The sequence below is a fragment of the Taudactylus pleione genome, unplaced genomic scaffold (genome assembly GCF_031769625.1).
Source record: "Taudactylus pleione unplaced genomic scaffold, aTauple2 ptg000015l, whole genome shotgun sequence".
NCBI classification, from domain to species: domain Eukaryota; kingdom Metazoa; phylum Chordata; class Amphibia; order Anura; family Myobatrachidae; genus Taudactylus; species Taudactylus pleione.
Window position 1 is genome coordinate 1,772,519 of NW_028284417.1, and position 22,451 is coordinate 1,794,969.

At 40.1% G+C, this 22,451-nt stretch overlaps 1 protein-coding gene across 4 annotated transcripts in view; it reads left to right on the forward strand.

Annotated features, from left to right (window-relative positions):
- FAM135A (family with sequence similarity 135 member A) overlaps positions 1 to 22,451 on the forward strand; it is a 165,484-nt gene that overhangs the window by 137,426 nt on the left and 5,607 nt on the right. For 3 of the 4 annotated variants that reach the window (XM_088471165.1, XM_088471157.1, XM_088471170.1), the window contains 7 exons: positions 113 to 2,432; positions 7,194 to 7,354; positions 9,979 to 10,070; positions 10,581 to 10,678; positions 13,230 to 13,381; positions 15,567 to 15,677; positions 17,061 to 17,174. In XM_088471165.1, the coding sequence (XP_088327291.1) occupies positions 113 to 2,432; positions 7,194 to 7,354; positions 9,979 to 10,070; positions 10,581 to 10,678; positions 13,230 to 13,381; positions 15,567 to 15,677; positions 17,061 to 17,174 (3,048 nt within the window). The remainder of the gene's footprint in view (positions 1 to 112; positions 2,433 to 7,193; positions 7,355 to 9,978; positions 10,071 to 10,580; positions 10,679 to 13,229; positions 13,382 to 15,566; positions 15,678 to 17,060; positions 17,175 to 22,451) is intronic. The other variant, XM_088471177.1, reaches the window with a different exon arrangement.

Consider the following 22,451-nt stretch of genomic DNA (forward strand, 5'->3'; position numbering starts at 1 on the left):
TTACACAGCTTATGCCAAATGGGCTAAACATGGGTTTTGTATTCTGTACAAGCATACATAAAACAGTGGCGGAATCATCCTTTCATTGACGTATATTTGGTTCACATTGCAGATTTGGATGGGCCATGGCTGGGAGTTCAGAACTTGCAAAGATCAGATTCTAATAAATTGGAGAAACTTGAAAATGAAGAAGGATCTGTTTATGGACCTTCCAGCCCCGAACTAAAAATTGGAGCTGAAGGTGTCTCCGCTCCTGCTCTGCTGTGTCTTGAAGGTGAAAAGCAGCTATTAAAAACGCAAAAGTCTAAATATGAAGATGACAAATCAAAAACTAAAGTAAATAAACTTATGAGAACAATGAAACCTGATAATCCAAAAAAGATAGTAAAGCAAAATTCTAAGGACTCAGTAGTTTTAGTGAGCTACAAATGTTTGAAAGCAGCTACAGCAGAAGCTATGTCTAAACCATTTGAAGGCAGGCCTTCACATTGCCATAAGGATGGACATAACCCTACCCAAGGGTTTCTAGCAAGTGATACTAAGTCATGTGGGTTACATACATGGCAAAAGGGGCATAACCCTCTGCCATCTAACATAGTCACAAACAAACCACTTTCTGTAAGTGGTGACAGTTCCGAGATAAACCATAACAGTTCTTGGGATGGTAGTAATCTAACGCCTTTCTCCACTTCCACCATTTTAGGTACACTCAGCACGCAACAGGCAGACATTGGGGTTACACAAGCGGATAGTGCACCACAACAAGAAGAAAGGTGTCGTGGTGCTCAAACCACTGTACCTTCTGGATTGAGGACAATAGAGGTTAAGCCAAGTAGCAGGAACGCATACGAGGGTGAAAAAGTAACTGTTATTTTTGGCTCCAAACCAGAGGTTTGTAAAGACATTACTAGTAACTATGACATGCAGGGACAATGCTTATCTGCTTTGCCTAGTGGAGTAACCCAATTACTGGAACCAGATTCAGTGTTTGACAAAGATGTTGCACTGGCAGCTAATATGAAATTACCTGAAAACGGAGATGCTCTCTCCAAACTGAAACACAACCAACCACAACTTGCCTCAAAGGAGGTCCACATTGTAGTCAGTGGGGATACGATAAAGTTGCCAGATCTCAGCATAACCTGTGCATCATCAAGATTTTCTGACTCTGGTGTAGAAAGTGAACCAAGTTCTTTTGCAACACATCCAAATCCAGAATCTTGTTTAGGAAATGTGGCCGAGCCTGTTTCATCCGATAAAGCATTCTCACAGCTGTTGCTCAAACCAGAATCTAATCTTAAAACTACTGTTGAAAGCCACTGCACAGAAAGCACTAGTGCCCTCAGTGAAATTCAGTCATCTTTGACATCTATAAACTCTTTGCCTTCTGATGATGATGAGCTTTCCCCAGATGAAAGCTCAAATATTTCAATTGTACCTGAGAGTCAGTTGAGTGACAGTAAAACTGTCCTAGATTTGGGTGCAGTTGAATTGCCAAAATTTGATTCCAAGCAATCTAACATTCTCTTACAACCTCAGTGTGTTGTATTTTCTGACAATGAAAATGTGTCTGTGCATTCCTCTCTCTCAAGCATCCGAGACCTTTTCCAGTTTGCTATTTCTGATGAGGAAACTCCAAATGAGGTCAAAAGTATTCCTGTTCCCCTTACTGGCTCTATAACCACTTTTAGAGAACCTAAGATTCCAGAAACACTTCACCATAGCTCTCATGTTGCACTTGATCCAGAAGTTATCGTTGTGGGAGAACCATCTGTAGTTTCTGGTTCAGTCGTTCTCGAAGAGATTATGTTGCACAAAGAGAAATATATTGGTGTTGAGCCAAAGCAGACTAACCAAGATATGACTGAAGCTGTAAGTAGAAGTCCTTCTGCTGCTATACTTTCTTCCACTAACAGCACCGACCTTGTCAAACAAGGTTTTGTAGAAAATTATTTTGGTTCTCAAAGCAGCACTGATATTTCAGACATCAGCCCTGCAAATGATTTGACATACATTAGTCCTGCAAAAGATAATGCACAGCTGCAATCTACTGGTCAACCATTGCAAGAAGATGATGACGATGATGAACAAGATGAAGAAATGATTGAGAATGGCTACTATGAGGAAACTGATGGCCCATTATACAAGTCCGAAGACCCTGAATGTGAAGTTATCCATGATTCGGCACATGACAAGAGTTTGAGATATGATCATATTAGTTCGGAATATTTCAGAGATGCCATGACCATGCCTGGCGTTTGCACAACCAGTTGTTTAGCATTTTCTTATACATTGAGAGACTCTCCTTGTGGCATTGCATTTACTACAAGGAACCCACTAGACACTATTACAAAGCAACCGAGTGGTGCAATACTTGGATCATCATCCTCCCTCGCTTGGTATGAAAGCTCTCCAAAGCCTTTAATGCTAGCGTGAGTACTTTATTTAATCTCCATATTTTTGTTTGATTTGTTAATGCGTTTCCTATTGAAATATTTTTCTTTCATCAATTAAATATAGGACACAATTAGAGTAATAGAAATATATTCTACTCCTATGTACAATAAAAACACAGGGTGATGCTCGGAGGTAAAACATGATCCTTTCATAATAAGGTTGTTTAGAGTCAAACATTTTAAAGTAAACCGTAATGCTTAATGGCTATTACCACCTTTCTCATCTTTCTTTCTTTGTTTGATTTAATAAATAGAAGTTCTAGTAGGTATCTGCTATTATAATACACCTGGAATGTAGCAAATAAGACAGTACTGAATATAAACAGGTGGGAGCTAGAAATAATAATTGTTTAACATTGGCACAAGGATTTTAAAAACCTGCGCTACAGTTCTTCTGTCAATTTTAAACCAATCAAAAGTGCCGAATTAGTCTATAATAAAGTTCAGTTGTTAGAAATAGCATATATATATATATATATATATATATATATATTTGTACAGTGGGGTAAGTGTATATTGTTTTATGTATATATATATATATATATATATATATATATATTAGGGATGTGCAGGCTCGGATAGGTTCGAGTTTGCACGTGGAGTTCGGATTTTTCCCTCCAAAAAAACGGAACTCAGAACGAGGCAAAACGTCATCTTACATGGACGAACATCATCATTCCTGGACAAAAGACCAGGAATGATGATGTTCGTCCATGTAAGATGACGTTTTGCCTCGTTCTGAGTTCCGTTTTTTTGGAGGGAAAAATCCGAACTCCACGTGCAAACTCGAACCTATCCGAGCCTGCACATCCCTAATATATATATGCCTTGATGTATATGTTTCACTTTATGTTGTCCTGAGGAAGGGGTGGATTCACCTCGAAACGTCGACCATTAAACCCCTCTAGTGAGGGTATTGAATTTTCTAAGACTCTGAGTGCCGCCTGACCTTTGTTATTTATACAGTTTGGGGGTGCTGTCCCCCTTGGAGCGCACCAGAGCAAATATTGGGCTATATGCCCCATGACACGGAGTGTGGACCTGACTGTATGTATGTGTGTGTATGTGTATATATATATATATATATATATATATATATATATATATACATATATACATACATACATACATACATACATACATACATACAGTCAGGTCCATAAATATTGGGACATTGACAGAACTTTCATATTTTGGCCTCTATTCACCATCACAATGGCTTTGAAATGAAACAAACAAGATGTGCTTTAACTGCAGACTTTCAGATTTAATTTGAGGGTAATTACATCCAAATCGGGTGAACGGTGTAGGAATTACAACAGTTTCAATATGTGCCTCCCACTTTTTAAGGGGCCAAAAGTAATGGGACTATCAACTCAAAAGCTATTTCATGGACAGGTGTGGTCTATTCCCTCGTTATTTCATTATCAATTAAGCAGGTAAAAGGTCTGGAGTTGATTCTAGGTGTGACATTTGCATTTGGAATCAGTTGCTGTTGACTCTCAATATGAGATCCAAAGAGCTGTCACTATCAGTGAAGCAAGCCATCATTAGGCTGAAAAATCAAAACAAACGCATCAGAGAGATAGCAAAAACATTAGGTGTGGCCAAATCAACTGTTTGGAACATTCTTAAAAAGAAAGAACGTACCGGAGAGCTCAGCAACACCAAAAGACCCGGAAGACCACGGAAAACAACTGTGGTGGATGACAGAAGAATTATTTCCCTGGTGAAGAAAAACCCCTTCACAACAGTTGGCCAAATCAAGAACACTCTCCAGGAGGTAGGTGTATATGTGTCAAAGTCAACAATCAAGAGAAGACTTCACAAGAGTGAATATAGAGTGTTCACAAGAAGATGCAAACCATTGGTGAGCCACAAAAACAGGAAGACCAGATTAGAGTTTGCCAAACAACATCTAAAAAAGCCATTACAGTGCTGGAACAACATCCTATGGACAGATGAGACAAAGATCAACTTGTACCAGAGTGATGGGAAGAGAAGAGTATGGAGAAGGAAAGGAACTGCTCGTGATCCAGAACATACCACCTCATCATTGAAGCATGGTGGTGGTAGTGTCATGGCATGGGCATGTATGGCTGCCAATGGAACTGGTTCCCTTGTATTTATTGATGATGTGACTGCTGACAAAAGCAGCAGAATGGATTCTGAAGTGTTTCGGGCAATATTATATGCTCATATTCAGTCAAATGCTTCAGAACTCATTGGACGGCGCTTCACAGTGCAGATGGACAATGACCCGAAGCATACTGCAAAAGCAACCAAAGAGTTTTTTAAGGTTAAAAAGTGGAATGTTATGCAATGGCCAAGTAAATCCCCTGACCTGAATCCGATTGAGCATGCATTTCACTTGATGAAGACAAAAATGAAGGGAAAATGCCCCAAGAACAAGCAGGAACTGAAGACATTTGCAGTAGAGACCTGGCAGAGCATCACCAGGGATGAAACCCAGCGTATGGTGATGTCTATGCGTTCCAGACTTCAGGCTGTAATTGCCTGCAAAGGATTTGCAACAAAGTATTAAAAGGTGAAAGTTAGATTTAGGATTGTTTAGTTTGTCCCATTACTTTTGGCCCCTTAAAAAGTGGGAGGCACATATAGAAACCGTTGTAATTCCTACACCGTTCACCTGATTTGGATGGAATTACCCTCAAATTAAATCTAAAAGTCTGCAGTTAAATAACATCTTGTTTGTTTCATTTCAAAGCCATTGTGGTGGTGAATAGAGGCCAAAATATGAAAACTCTGTCAATGTCCCAATATTTATGGACCTGACTGTGTATATGTGTGTGTGTATGTATATATATATATATATATATATATATATATATATATATATATATTGTAATCACATTAAAGTCTCAAAATGCAGTCTTGAAATAAAAAAAATTAGAATTCAACTAAGCCATAGAAATCGATATGATGAAGAGGGGATGGCTCTCAATTTAGCTCCTCTTGGAATTGGAATGGAGCAATTCAGCATATAATATGAAATGTTGGCTTATCCTTATTACCAGGAACTGGTTGTACTTTATAACAGGCTCATAGGCTCTGAAACTGCTGTAAATTCACATTAACGTGTGAATAAGCCCATTTTTCAAAATATACGCTGAATGGCTCCATGCCATTCCAATCCAAGAGGAGCTGAATTGAGAACCATTTCGTTTTCGTCATATCGAATTCTATGGCTTAGTTGAGTTATTGATTTTTTTTAATTTTATAACTGCATTCTGGAAGTTATATTTTAATGTGTCTACAATTTATATATGTGTATGCTAATTCTAACAATGTTATTGTTAGATTGGTACTGACAAACTTATTATATACTAATTGTGCACTTCTGAGTGGTTTGAATATTGACAGCTGGATGGCAGGGCAGGTATTTCTTTGTATCAGTCTAGTAGAAATTGAGCTGCCGCCACTCTAGATGGTGCAGTCACTATGTGTTGGCCCTACATAAAGGGATATCGTGAGCGTAGACCAGCGTCACTGACCCCCCCCCCCCCCCCTTTCCCACAAATGTAGCTATGAGGCTTTGGATTCTGGCCCTGATTCAGAGCCGGTCGCTCTGATAGAGTGCTCGCTCTGAATCAGGGCCGGTCCTTTTTTTTTTTTTTTTTTTTTTAGAATGGCCTCCTGGCCGCTCGCATAGCTGTGGGTGACCACCCGCAGCTATAGCGAGCGGCCAGGAAGATGGTCGCGATGGTCAAGACCATCGTGACCATCGGGCTTGCGACGAGACCCTTGTGGTAGGGTCACGTTGCCGCAAGCCCCAGAGAGCTTTCGGCTCAAACAGAGCCGAAAGCTCTCCCACTGACATCACTTGTCAGTGATGTCAGTGGGGCCGCCCCCAGACATTAGGCGTTCTCATGGGAACGCCTCCGTCTGGGCAGCCACCCCCCCAGCCAGCCCACCAAAGGGGGCGTACTGTCACTTAACATCGACAGCACGACCCCTTTGGTGCGAGAGCCGGAGCGACGGCTTGCCCGTCGCTATCCGGGTCTCGGGCATGCGGACAGCGGAGCCGGCTCCATCGTGCGCATGCGCACTGGGCCACCATCGACCCACTTGCGAGCGCTCAGCGCTTGCGACCGGGTCTGAATCAGGCCCTCTGTCTTCTGGTCCTGATAGTTGTGCTTACTTCTGACTCCATTTAAATTTGCCAGCTTTAAATTCCTCAACTAGTATTTTGTAATGTTGTGCTTATTTTTGTCGAAGCAGTTTTAAACTCCTGTTTTAATTTATCCTTTGCCAACTTTATTACACAGTGTTGGCCATATAATTTTATTTTGGTACTTCAGTCTTTGCCCCAGTGGAATTTATAATCTAATTTCCCTAGGGTAGTTATATATAAACACGTCAGGATACACTTTTCATTAGAAGAACCACACACGACACAGGGAGAACTTGCAAAGTTTATACAGATGGCTTCCTGGGTTTGAATTAAACCCAAGCACATCAATGCTAACCAATGTACCAATATATAATGAGTCTTAGGAGATACTAGCAGATGCAAATTGTCTTTCAATTTATAACTGAGCAGGCGCTAGAAAGGGAAGGTACACACAGAAAAATCCCCCATCACCCAGTTGTGAAAAAAAGCTACCATTCTATTTTATTTATACAAAAGATGTAGAAATCTATGTGTATGTAAAGATATGCACTCACAGGTCTTCAGTCAGAAGTAGGGTTTGATTTATAGTGTGTGTTTTGTAGATTCCTTCAGGCCAAAGAAGAATTGAAGCAATTGAGACTCCCTGGGTTTTTGTACAGCGATGTGCCTCAGTTATCTTCCACAGTTCCATACTTCAGCATGGAGGACGATGACAGCTGTGATGAGGGAATCCATTTAATTGTCTGTGTACACGGTCTAGATGGTAAATAATTAATTTTACTGCCCAATGTTCATTTTGTTTCGGATAACGTTGGACGGCAGTGAATGTTGATACATTGTCAGATTAGTCTGTGCTCAACACTGTGTTTTAGACCATTGTATTGTGGTGCCTAATTATATAACTTATTAAAAATACTGTCATATATGTGCCTGACTTTTAAGGGATATTCTGCAATCAGGTCTGACATATTACATTGATTTTGAAATATTTTCTTTTCATTGATGGTGGATGTATATCGATCTCCGAATGGTGAGTATAATATTTAAAGGAAAACTCCCATAAGTAAATTATAGAAGTAGAACAGGTGGAGCCACCAGGTGGCACCATTGTGATTCCAAAGATTCTGATTGCAAATTTCAGCCAAAAGGTCTCCATGTTAGTCTTTTCACACTCATAGAACTATGTTCCGCTGCCTATGCTTAGTAGACAAAGGGTATGTTTAAAACAGACAGCAACCATCAATATACTGTATAAAATATCAAATTTTTGCAAAGCTATGTGTTTTAGGAAATTCTTATGTGATGTGAATTAAGAAGTATAAAAAAAGACGAAACTAAGGGTGCTAATCTAGTGGGTGACAGTATACAATACAATGGAACTGCCGCTCTCCAAAAAGAGTGTTGTGCCCTTTATTGACACAATATAAAAAAGGTTTATATAAGGCCTAAAGCCTTACCAGAGAGCGCTGTTCAATTGATTGAGATGCAAATGATAATTTATTCTCATAAAAAAATACCAATTCATATGTCAACATAAAAAACAATTCACATATCATCATATAAAAAAGCCGGCAATATTCAATAATTCATAAATAAAATATGATATTAATATCTAGACATACTTTAAAATATACAATATCTACATATCAATATGTTTGATTCCAGTGTTAAACATATATGAGGACCTTGGTCCTAATTAGCAGTGACCAGAGACAGCCTGTGTCCCAATGAACACTTAAAAGTTCTGCAGTTTGATAGACCAAGTTTGTTAAAGGACCAACGGTTAGCAATAATCCTTTTGCAACTGATTAGTATCCCTGAAGCGAAATAACAAAATGGCTTTTATATAGAGACAGTCAGTATAAATAATCCAGGAAATGAAAAGATTATATATAATGCGATTCCAACTTCTCTAATTGGTTAGTGTGGTTAGTAAGCGCTTATGGAGTGGTTAGTACTCAAGATCATGCACGTTACAATAAGCAGCCATTTGTAATCCTATTTTAGTTCACCGCATATTGGATATAATGCTTTCTGCTGCTATCCCACAGATATCCAAAGAAAAAGTAAATTGTAACACGCAGTCCTCTCTCCAATTCCTTAATTAGCGCTATGACTATTGTCAATAACATATTGATATGTAGATATTGTATATTTTAAAGTATGTCTAGATATTAATATCATATTTTATTTATGAATTATTGAATATTGACGGCTTTTTTATATGTTGATATATGAATTGATATTTTTTATGAGAATAAATTATCATTTGCATCTCAATCAATTGAACAGTGGGCCGGACGCTATTTGCGCTCGCTCGTTCAGAAAAAGGGGCCGGCTATTTAAATTGAGCGCTCGCTCTTTGCGGTCTGTTGACGCCTCTATGTCTGAGCGAGCGAACAAAACATGCGCTCGCTATTTTGTAAAGACGCCCCTGGCCGCTCGCAACCTACGTCATCTCCGCTATTTATTTGATTAATCGAGTACATCGAAAGGCGTCTGAACTGATCGCAGTGCTTGTGGTTGGATTTTCCTACCGCAATCATTCGAACAGTTCAGGCTAAGAAACAACCAAGTGACGTGGTCGATGATGCTGCTTTGCTAATTATGCACACCCTTAAAACGCCCGTTTTGACCGTTTGGCACGCCTGCGTTCGGATCTCCACTCCCCGTTTTCAAGCACCTTCCCCTGTTACCACCCACAAACGCCTCATCCTGTCACTCGAATTAGCAGGCACTCACTATTTTGCGAGCGCTCGATTTCCGACCGCACTGACTGGTTGGCGCATGCGCATTACGACCCATACGCATGCGCAGATGTGCGAACATCGCTCGGAGCGAACGAGCGGCCGTTTACGAGCGGCTCTGAATCAGGCCCAGTGCTCTCTGGTAAGGCTTTAGGCCTTATATAAACCTTTTTTATATTGAATTAAGAAGTGAACACAATCCTATACCCTTTGTACACTTCGGAGATGCCAACAGAGAAGTAAGACTAAGGGGTATATATACTAAGCCTTAGAGGGAGATAAAGTGGACGGATAAAAAGTACCAACCAATCAGCTCCTAACTGACACTTTACAGGCTGTGTTTGAAAAATGACAGGAGCTGATTGGTACTTTATCGCCATCCACTTTATCGCTCTCAAACTCTTACTACATAGATCCCTGAGTACGTGTGGTGTGCAATAAGTTTCTGGATGCACAAAAAGTATTATATTTACAAACAAAGTGAACATTGCATTTTTTCAAAATATTTGCCATAGGAATCTATGCAAAGTTGCATGAGCTCAAACCACTTGGTGAAGCAGCTGGACCAAAATGAAACACTTTCACTCAAGTGATGCATTAATATGTAAAACTGAAACACTAACAAATATTTTTATGGCAGGCAATAGTGCTGATCTCCGCTTAGTAAGAACGTACATTGAGCTGGGACTGCCTGGTGGACGCAAAGACTTCCTTATGTCGGAGAGGAACCAGGTGTGATTAAAAACACATTTGTTTTACTTATTATAGAAATTTAGAGCATGATTTTCCCCATGATGTAATTCCTTATATTATTTTTGGGATTGGTTTTATATGCAAAGGGCAGCTAAATTTACAATATGTGACAAAACTCGAAGAAGCAGGATTCCTTGGGCTCATCATTTATTTCTGATGGTAATTATTAGAGTCCCAAGCAAATGTGTAATCTGTACTTGGTAGTAGTTTAGCCAAAAGTAATGCGGAATGTTTGTGATACCAGGGGTCTATAGTAGTTACAGTTTTACGCTACGTAGACGTTACCCATGTAATGGGTGTATGGATACTACAGTTTTTTTAATTGCTCATTGATAGTAGCAGTGTAGATTAAGAATCACCGCAAAATGAGAAGTTTGATGAAATTGATTACTAAATGGTGGTATTTCGACATTTTTGCAGTATGGTTTAATTCACAAAAGCCATATGCATATTTGGACTAAAAAGTTATGACTTTGCTTTTGTCCGCAGAATGATACATTTGCTGACTTTGATTCAATGACTGATCGTTTGCTAGATGAAATAATACAGTATATTCAGATTTACAATCTAGCCATTTCCAGAATCAGGTAAGAGTCATATAAATTAATTTACTAAAAGTCTGTTAACTACATAATGAAGTACTTTACCTTTTCTCGTACCAGGGACGTACAGTCAGGGTAGGCAGGGGAGGCAGAGCCTTCACTGTCATACTTCCGCCCCTATTATACTCCTTTTCATGCACCAGAGTTTTGATATAAAAACTGTGTTTTTATACATGTGTGCCGCCCCAGCCATTGACCTCACCACACGTCACTGCTCCGTACCACTAGCTCTCATACATCTTTTCATTGAGAGTTGTCTTCTCATTGGGTAACTATGCCATTGGTAAACTTTGTTCGCATTGCTTAAGTTGTGTTATGTTTGCAAGCGACTGAATGATCTTTGCATCCATAAAAGGTATAGGTTCTCTGAATTCTTTTGCCACAGCAGGGGCAGATCTAGACATATCTTTGAGGAGGGTAGCAGTTTAGCAACTAATCTAAACTCAACCACTTCATATTCTTGACTCTTTCCACTGTCTAGTCCAGTGGTCTCCAACCTGTAGCTCGTGAGGTACCAGTAGCTTGCGGTCTTAATTTTGGTAGCTCACCTAGCTGCAGTACTGCCGAGTCAACTAGGAGGAAGTGACCTCTGACGTGTGCTCCCCCGTGGCATTGACGCCATGGGTGGAGCCACAGGGAAGCACATCAGGTGATTTCTGCAGCCTCTACAGCAGTCACCTGATGTGCTACCCCGTGGTTCCACCCACGGCGTCTAAGGTACGGCAGAGCGAGTGACTCCCGCCCAGCCCTGTAGGAAAGTCACACAGCAGCCCTGCCTATGTCTGTTGCTCCTCTACTGCACGTACATCCTTGGAGCCGGTAATTAACAGTGAAATGTGCCTGTGCTTAAATGTTATTTACAAACTACAACAATATCACTTTAATAATTAAATGCATTTTTATTTTCTATGAAACATGTTTTTTTTTTTTTCATTAAATTACCTTCAATTGTTCGGTTATTAGACTAAGGATACTGAATTTAAACCTCTATACGCTCCTGCCTACACCTTCTAAAAAACTGCCTATACCTTCTAAAATTTACGCTATTTGCGTACGCAGTCATACAGTAAAATAAAGACTTCAGACCTTGAACATGTGTTTCCAAAGCACAAAGTATTATTCAAGCAAAGTACAGATAGTTACACGCTGTGAACTAAGTACAATTTAGCGCAAAGAAATTATACAGACCCAAGATACAGTTATACATATGCACGCACTCTGGGACCAGATTCCGGCATCAACAAGAAACCTCCATCATCAGCATGAAGACTGGGGTCAGAACACACACATTTATACCCTTCCAGAAATAGACTATACAATGGAGAGGTTCGTTGCGATCCCATTGGTTCCCCATCACGGTGCTTCTGTTACAGGACATTTAACAGGTTGATTCAAATGGACACAGACCAGCATCCGACAGCTGGTTATCTCCATTTTGCCGCCTTATGCAAATCTAGGCTGTTGGTTTTACAAAGTACATTTTGGTGCTTTAACTTTCTACGGTCCATAAGTTGAGAATGCATGTTGCGATCTTAACACCGATGATACCAGAAAGCTGTTGAGAAAGTGCAGATCAGTATAACACCAAACACGGCTTACTTATCATGTATTAAACCTTAGATACCAAATAGCCTTTATTTCACAGCATTTGTAATAAATGAATAAAACTTGAATCTTACACTTTAAAGCTATGGAACCTTTCATGTGAGTGTGCATTGTGTAAGTATTAGGGGTTTGGGAAAAGACGCTGGTTAACTTGGGGCAGATGCGTACGCACAAAGCTAATAAACTACGTTCGCATGCGGGGTATTATGCATTTGCTAATGTGCGACATGTTAACAGCGCAACTGTGTGTATGTGGTATGGTAAAATATGCGATCGCCTGATGCTAATAATAGCATCGCCATATGTACTTAAGTGTGAGATTAGCTAAAATGGCGCTGGGCGGCCATTCGCAAAATGGCGTCTTGCGGCCATTCGCAAGATGGCGTCGTTTCGATCTAATTTTAAGCTGATCTTGTCTCAGCCAATTATCCAGCTTCGACAAGACAAAAAAAAATTTCGACAATTTTAGTAGTTCTTCAGGAGGTTTCATTTTTCTTAAGTAGCTCACTCCTCAATTAACGTTGGAGACCACTGATCTAGTCCATACTCTTCCATGACAAATATTTTAAATAACACGTGTATGAATCCCCTTCCTGTGAGGGATTCAAGCGCCAAACTACCTGTATCATAGACTGTTGTTTAACTGGTGAGCTATCCATAATTAAGGGCACCTTGTTAAAAACTCCTTCAGTGACTGAGTTCCCCTCTATTAAAATACAAAGTACCCAATGCACTTTTTGGAGTTTTTGAACACTAAACCTCCTGTATCATAGAAAGACACTTACATTATTACAGGTAGCTAATATGCTATTACAGTACACTTTACTGGTAACCAATAGCATACATTGCTGGTATATTATAATAGGTGATTTTAACAATAAGCTATTATCAATGACTAAACTGTATGTATAATCAATGTATGTACTTTTAGTTTTATAGGACACTCTTTGGGCAATTTAATCATACGGTCAGTTCTTTCAAGGCCCAGATTCAAATGTTACCTGGTCAAGCTGCACACTTTCCTTTCCTTGTCTGGTCCACACCTGGGCACCCTTTATAACAGCAGTGCTCTTGTTAATACAGGTGAGATGAACTTTAATTTATTTTAAGACAACTCTTATTAGTTGTTTATAGAAAGCCAAATTTTCATATATAGGACTGTAACAAAAAAGCTTAAACTTTTAAAACCTAGACATTTATAATAAGTTATTCTATATATTGCTTGATGGAGGATTAGAGAATGTTGATGGTACACCATAACAAGATGCTAGATCTATCAGCGTCAGCAAGGGTTTACTAGAATGATTGAATATAGTAGGCTTTGTATTTTATTCAACCTTCTTTAATTTAATTACGGTTTGGTGATATCTAACATGTAGTCCTGGGGCAGCATAGAAGTCACTTTTGTTTTTGCTTTTGAATGTGTTTTTTTATTATAATTTTTTTTCTTACATTTATTTAATCTGTTAACTTTAGATTTATTTGTGCAGCATAGGCACACAATTATTCAGTTAAGTAGTTTCAGCAAAATTGCACACTGCATCATTAGCTTTAAATACAGCCTTAAGTATAGTAACTGTAAATATAACATTTACAGTGCATCCGGAAAGTATTCACAACTCTTCACCTTTTCTACATTTTGTTGTTACAGCCTTATTCCAAAATGGAATAAATTCATTATTGCTCTCAAAATTCTACACACAATACCCCATAATGACAACGTGTACAAAGTTTATTTGAGATTTTTGCAAATTTAATAAAAAAAAAAACAAACTAAGAAATCACATGTACATAAGTATTCACGGCCTTTGCTATGAAGCTCAAAATTGAGCTCAGGTGCATCCTGTTTCCACTGATCATCCTTGAGATGTTCCTACAGATTAATTGGAGTCCACCTGTGGTAAATTCAGTTGATTGTACATGATTTTAAAAGGCATACACCTGTCTATATAAGGTCCCACACTTGACAGTGCATGTCAGAGCACAAACCAAGCATGAAGTCCAAGGAATTGTCTGTAGACCTCCGAGACAGGATTGTCTCGCGGCACAAATCTGGGTAAGGGTACAGAAAAATATTTGCTGCTTTGAATGTCCCAATTAGCACAGTGGTCTCCATCATCCGTAAATGGAAGAAGTTCGGAACCACCAGGACTCTTCCTAGAGTTGGTTGGCCGTCTAAACTGAGCGATTGGGGGAGAAGGGCCCTAGTCAGGGTGGTGACCAAGAACCAGATGGTCACACTGTTAGATCTACAGCATTCCTCTTTGGAGAGAGGAGACCTTCCAGAAGGACAACCATCTCTGCAGCAATCCACCAATCAGGCCTGTATATTAGAGTGGCCAGACGGAAGCCACTCCTTAGTAAAAAAAGTAATGGCAGCCCACCTGGAGTTTGTCAAAATGCACCTGAAGGACTCTCTGGTCTGATGAGACAAAGATTGAAGTCTTTGGCGTGAATGCCAGGCGTTATGTTTGGAGCAAACCAGGCACCGCTCATCACCAGGCCAATACCTTCCCTACTCTGAAGCATGGTGATGGCAGCAGCATGCTGTGGGGATGTATTCCAGTGGCAGGAACTGGGAGATTAGTCAGGCTAGACGGAAGGATGAATGCAGCAATGTACAGAGACATCCTAGATGAAAACCTGCTCCAGAGCGCTCTTGACCTCAGACTGGGGTGACTGTTCATCTTTCAGCAGGACAACGACCCTAAACACACAGCCAAGATATCAAAGGAGTGGCTTCAGGACAACTCTGTGAATGTCCTTGAGTGGCCCAGCCAGAGCCCAGACTTGAATCCAATTGAACATCCCTGGAAAGATCTGAAAATGGCTGTGCACCGACACTTCCCATCCAACCTGATGGAGTTTGAGAGGTGCTGCAAAGAGGAATGGGCAAAACTGCCCAAAGATAGGTGTGCCAAGCTTGTAGCATCATATTCAAAAAGACTTGAGGCTGTAATTGCTGCCAAAGGTGCATCAACAAAGTATTGAGCAAAGGTTGTGAATACTTATGTACGTGTGATTTCTTAGTTTTTTTTTGGGGGGGGGGGGGGGGGTGTTTTATTAAATTTGCAAAAATCGCAAAAAAACTTTTTGCACGTGGACATTATGGGGTATTGTGTGTAGAATTTTGAGGACAAAAATGAATATTCCATTTTGGAATAAGGCTGTAACTTAACAAAATGTGGAAAAAGTGAAGCGTTGAGTACTTTCGGATGCAATGTATTTCTGTGAATGGTATCTGATGCAGTGTTCTGTTGTGTCCCAGGCCTGTGGTTTATGCAGAAGTGGAAAAAATCAGGTTCCCTATTACAACTGACTTGCCGAGACCACTCAGATCCACGCCAAACCTTCCTGTACAAGCTCAGTAAGAAGCCAGGTATGTTTATGTTTAATATGGATGCAAACCTATAGTAAATACAATTTACTGACTTTTTATAGTGGTGTGGCTACTAGCAATGTGTAAAATAGCTGTTTTATACCAGTGCTATGCACATTTGACTAATGCAGTAAGTGCTTATTTGCTGCATTGTTATGCTTTTATATAATCATATTATTAAAACCAATCAAGTATTCTGTAATGTGCTATTTTTTTTCAGGCTTGCCTTTTATTCTTTAGTGTGTTAACATGCATGATCTCTGTGAGATAATGATTAGGTATTTATCCATAATACACCGAAGAACAAGAAGAAAGTTAGAACCATTAAAAGTGTGTACACACACAACGATGTAAGTAATGAACGATTTTCGTTCAGTTTTTCCCTTGAAAAGGTGAACGAAAATCGTTTTACAAAGTAGTTGGTTTTACTTTACTTAATAATAGATTTTCTGTGTGTTGAAGGAAAAATGTTGCAACTTCTATTGAAAATCTTTTAGTTGGCCAGTCTGACTGAACTACAATCGACAAACGTCAGCGCGCAAGAACATTAATCATTCATCGTTTTACACTGAACGATTTTTTGAACGATAACGACGTCGTTATAGTTAAATCGTTCAAAAAATCGTTGTGTGTGTACGCACCTTTAGAAATAAGTTAAACTATTCAAGTATGTTGTATTAACTGCTGGATAGTAAAATTTGGCAAATACTAAATGATGGCTGATTGAGTCACTTTAATTCGCCAGAGAAGTAATTAGACTGGATCTTCACAAGTAGGTGATTTACCCCAGAAATACTTTTTGATTTTGCTGTTAAATGGGCAAAAGAGACCAAATCGGTTCATTTATAGTAGTGCAACACCAATTATTGGTGAAATTATTTATTTTGTTTCCATTATAATAAAAAAAGGAGGGGAGTTTAATATGGTACATTATAATAACCTATAAGAATGATGTTTATTTAATTAAAAAAAGGAATGTTAAACAATTACTATTTAAATCAGAATTCAATTAATGCTCTATGTTGTGAATTTTATGTCAGACTTGTCTAAAAGAAACAAAAATACTGTCAGAAATGTATTTTGTCTTACATCATCTCTTTCTGCCTTGGTGTATACTGTACTTTGAACTCTTTGCCCTCTTTTATCTTTCGCAATTGCTGTTTGGGTCCGGTCATGGAAACGCCTGGCAGAGAGTGCAGCATGGAGATTTTGATGATATTTGCAAAATAGCTCCCAAGAGTTCCCATCTTTTCAGTAGTAAATTAATATTTAATAAAATTCATATGTTTACGAAAAATAGAGAAAAAGTTGAAATAAATTGATGAGAACGAAATTGATATCAAGTTTTCATTTTTGTTCCTTTGTAAATGTTGTCTTTTACAGGGCTGGAGCACTTCAGAAATGTGATTCTGGTCAGTTCCTTACAGGATCGATATGTCCCCTATCATTCAGCTCGCATTGAAATGTGCAAAACTGCTCTTAAGGACAAACAGTCAGGTGTGGAACTTGTAAAATGACCCATTGTGAAATGTCACTGTTAATCTGTTTTATTTATTTTATTATTCTAAAAATTGGCAGTAGGAATTCGACCCACATTAATAATTTTTACATAGATCACCAGCAGTTCAATTTAAAGAGAATACCTACAAATTTCAGGGGGGTTCAAGCTTACTTCAGTAAACTGCTAGTCAGATAAGCTTTAGAGGTACTTAAATATGGAAGCCTCGATACCTTGAACTATGATACTCTGAGAGCATCATGTTTCATTATGGTACCTTAAAAAGGAGTAGTCAATTTTAAATTTCCATTTCTACAAGGAGCAAACACGGTTGAGAATGAATACTGGGCTGTGGAAGGAAAAGTTTAATTATACATATTAACACCAGGCCAACCGGCTAGCCATCTGCTCAACCTGAAATTATACCAGAAAGACCACATTTTTGAAACAAGGGGAGCGGATAACCACTCTCTCAACCAGGGGGGTAACTAGGTGTATGAGGCACCATCGCCCCCCACTGCCCTTGCTTCTGGCTAGCAGGTTGCTGTTCCAGGCACCCTGCAGCCAGGATCACTGCTGCAGCACCGCCAGAGCGTTTTTTAGATGCAGTCTGTACATCCGATCTGGGCATCCTTAGGATGCTTCAGTCACCCATGCACTTACCGGTACTGCTGGCCCCTCCCCCTCTTGCAATGTTATGATGTCATGCGCCACATGTCATGACTTCAGGTGCTATGGGGGCGGGCCAGCACAGGACGCATTTAAACACTGCTACGACTCTGTTCTCCATCGATCCATGGATGGATCGAGATCATTATTTGATCACTCTAGCAGGCTAGAGAAGTGTTCAGGGGAGAGAGATCTAAATGAAGCTGGCTTTTAGAAAATGGTACTATTGTATAGAGCAGTGTTGGCTAACCTTGACACTCCAGCTGTTATGGAACTACATAACCCAGCATGCACTGCTACAGTTTTGCTGTTAGGGCATGCTAAAACTGTGGCAGGGCATGCTGGGATATATAGTTCCACAACAGCTGGAGTGTCAAGGTTAGCCAACACTGGTATAGAGGAATGTAAATTGAGAAGAATCAAAAGGAGAAGTATTTACTTTGGCACAGAGAAAAACATATTGACTATAAGAATCAGTCAGGTGATGCTTGTCAAACAAAAATAACACAAATATCATAATTGCATAAAATACAATTGAAATAATATACACTAGGGTGTTCGGTGCCCCTTGCTAACTTTAAATTTGCACAATTTAGGTTAGCATTGTCCACCTTCCACAAACAGAAAGCAGATGTGGTAGCTCTGCAAGAGACCCACTTTTCCTCTTCAGGTACACCAACCTTCCATGACCATAGATACCCCCCTGGGTTACTCTAGAAAAGTCTATTCAGCGGTGCAGAAAAATAGGAGGGGTTATCTTTTAGTTTTAGGTGATTTCAATTTAGCCCAAGATCTTGACAACCCACCTGGATAGATCTTGACAACCCCCTTCTTTGGCCTCCCTAGCATTTTAAAACCTATTGCCGGATTTTGACATATGATGTCTGGAGGTTGCAGAATGCCACAGGATGAGACTATACTTATTTATAATTCCTATCCACGCATTGACTTACTGTTGGCTGATAAGTAGACGTGGCAGCACTCTAGATAAGTGTCCATTCTGCCGATTACATGGTCTGACCATGCTCCTCTATTGTGGACGTGGAACCTTTCCCTTTCAAAAGTGCCTCCACGCTCTTGAAGATTGTCTGCTTACCTTCTGACAGATGTTGTACTAAGCAGTCTTTGGATAATAGTCCGTCCTTGTACCTAGATACTAAATCCCTGACTGACGCTTTTTTTGTAACATCTGGTGCGCTTTTAAGGTTGTAGTTCGACATTGAAATGGGTGCTAGACATAAATGGCAAAATGCCCAATCTCACTAGGTGTTGGAATCTCTGCTTCAAGAGGTTGAGGATCACAATAAGTGTCACCCTTCTAAGGCCCTGCACAAACTGGTTCTTCATTCATACTGTTCTCTCTATATTTGGATTCCAGGACCAAATACTTCTATTTTGGCTCTTTTCAGTGACCTTTCTGCTCAAGTGTTTAGCAATAGGTTTCTGTCTGAAGCATTTTCCATCACTAATGGAACCCATAAGGGATGCCCCCTTTTCCCTCTTATTTTTGTTTTGGCCACTGAACTATTGGCTTCTAAAATTTGTGCTGCAGGAGATCTCCCTGGAGCAAAGGATGGAAACACGACTTTTTTGAGTTTGCGGATGATGTTCTCCATTTTGGTTTAGAGCCTTTGGTCTCGTTACCCTGTTTCCATAACTTATTAGATGGTTATTGTAGGGCCTCCTACTACAAATTGAGTACTTCAAAATCAGAAGCTTTACCTAATAAGCTCCCTGAGATTAATGTGACCACAATCCACGCTAGGTTTAAGTATTTTATATCTTTGTATTCATATCCCTCCAACCCTTTCCCTTGTTTTTGGTGTTAACCTCCCGCCATTAATTGAACAATTATTGCCATTCACTAAGTCTTGGTTGTCCTATGATTTTTCGTGGGTTTACCACCTGCGTTTTAGATGTCAGTTTCCTAAGATTATGTATCTATGTTGTACAATCCCTTTTTTCTTCACTAGGAAATATTGACATGTGTCAGGCTGTATTGACTAAATATATATGGAAAAGTCAATAAGGGCAGATTGGAGCTCCCTAATCTCAGTAGATATCAGTACTTGCTCAATTTAGGGACTGAACCTGCTAGCCAGCAAAGTGGCAACTTGCATTGAGTACCCCTTAGTGTATCTCTTGTGGACGCCTAAGTTTATACACCCTTTCGGCTCTTTCACCCTCTCCTTGAGAGTCTCATTGCAGATTTGGGATAAATTACTTTTGCAGCTTAAGGATGTCTCTCTCCCTACTACTAATATTTCCATTGTTGCCCTTTCTAACTGAATCCCCAGGAGTCGGGTTAGGATACTTACCGACAGGTGTCAGCATCCTATCCCTGCCGTGGTGCCGGCGCTGGCATCTTATGGATGGTGGCATCTTGCTTTTATTTTCACATTTGCAAGATCATTACGGTCTTCCCTATCAAGACTTATTCAAGTACTAACAAATTCGCCATTGATTTGAAAATGTTTCTTGTCCTTTAGTGTTACTATGTAGGCTCCCTATAGACTTGTTCTCCTGTCTCACCTCCAGCAATGGACATCTCATATTGGGATTATTTTCTGTATCAATTGTTGCCAGTGTGTTAAATTGCCCTCTAAGGTCCATTGGGAATTGGCTCACTTTCTGATGCTCAGTGGGGGTTAATTTATGCAATGTCCTATTGTATGTCCAGATGCTTTAACCACTCCAAAATGCATGTTAAATTGTTACATAGACTGTATCTCACTCCTGACTGTTTATATATTATTATTATCCTTTATTTATACAACCCCGCAAGTGTTCCGCAGCGCCTTACATAGTACATAAAACTAGTAAGTGAACAAGAAACAAGTAACTTACAGTGCAGGACAAGGACACGATTTATATACATTGCTGCAATAGCGTTTAAAGCACTCACAGTAAGCAGCAGGGAGTTGGCAGTCACGTGTTAGGTGCCCTTATGGGGAGTAAGGAGTAGAAGAAAATGTAAAGAAAAGCACATGAGGGAAGAGGTCCCTGCTCGAGAGAGAGCTTACATTCTAAAGGGGAGGGGCAGACAGACAGGCGTGACACAGAAGGGGAAGATAGGGAGGAAAGAGCATGAGGTGGGTTAGGATGAGTGCTGGAAGGCCTTGATGAAGTAGTGGGTCTTGAGAGCCCGTTTGAAGATTTGTAGAGAGGTGGAGAGTCTGATAGGGAGAGCATTCCAAAGGTAGGGAGTAGCACAGGCAAAATCTTGGGAATGGGAGGAAGTAATCAGTTGGCAAGAGAGGCGGCATGCATTTGTTGAGCGAAATGGGCGTGCAGGAGTGTGAAAGGAGAGGTCAGAAAAGTATGTGGGAGAGGATTTGGTGAGGGCTTTGTAGGCGAGTATAAGAACCTTGAATTGGCATCTGAAGGGTAAGGGGAGCCAGTGTAGGGCTTGAAAGAGAGGGGAAGCAGATGTAGAACATCTGGAGAGGAAGATGAGCTGAGCAGCAGCATTGAGAACCGACTGTAGTGGAGAGAGGTGAGAGACTGGGAGGCCAGCTAGGAGAAGGTTACAGTAGTCCAATCTGGAGATGACCAGCGAGTGGATGAGGGTTTTAGTGGCATCCTGGCTGAGGAAGGGTCTAATTCTGGAGATATTTTTTAGGTGGAAACTGCAGGACTGCGAGAGGTGCTGAATGTGTGGTTTAAAGGAGAGGGAGGAGTCTAGGATAACTCCAAGACAGTGCACTTTGGGGCTAGAGGAGATAGTTGTGCCATCAATAGATAATGAATTGTGGGAAGTGAGGTAGTGGAAGAGGGTGGTAAGATGATCAGCTCAGTCTTAGACATGTTAAGTTTAAGAAAGCGCTGGGACATCCACGACGAGACAGCAGAGAGACAGCTGGCGATATGGGTGAGGAGCGAGGGGGAGAGCTCAGGGGTGGAAAGGTAAATTTGAGTATCATCTGCATAGAGATGATATTGGAGGTAAAAGGAGTTTGAGTTCACCTAAAGAGGATGTATATAGGGAGAAAAGGAAAGGTCCAAGAACAGAGCCTTGGGGACGAAGCCAGAATCTACTGCTGCACCCAATGCCCCTGGATGTACCCTATTCATCTTTGGCTTCATCTCCGATCATGAAGTGTTTTTTTTATTATGAATATGTAACAGATGGTGAAGGTATTCAGTTCACACATAAACCATTTAATGTCTAACCCATTTAAATTTAGTTTGAATAAAAGTGGTTCCCCTTGATATACTGCAAGTTGTCTCTGTTCTTTTTGTTATAATACACTGAAGTGGCAAAAGTCATATGATAGCAGTATGTAAAGGTAATGTTAGGTGACGTGTGACGTACTATGACATTTTGGAAATGCCCAGACCTGCATCAGTTGTAATCTGACCTTTTGTGAGTCAGTTTGAACACCGGCTAGGCTGCTCATGGCAAGGAGACGTGAATTATTGGAGTACGAACAGCTTGATAGTGAGTGCCCGACGTATGGGATATTCCATTTCTGAAGCTGTGCGGACATTCAACTTTCCTCGATCTACAGTGTCACGTGTGTAGCGGGAATACCTCATGGAAGGCATTACCACCTACAGTGGACAGCGTAGTGGCCAACCATGGGTTCTTAATGATCTTGACCAGC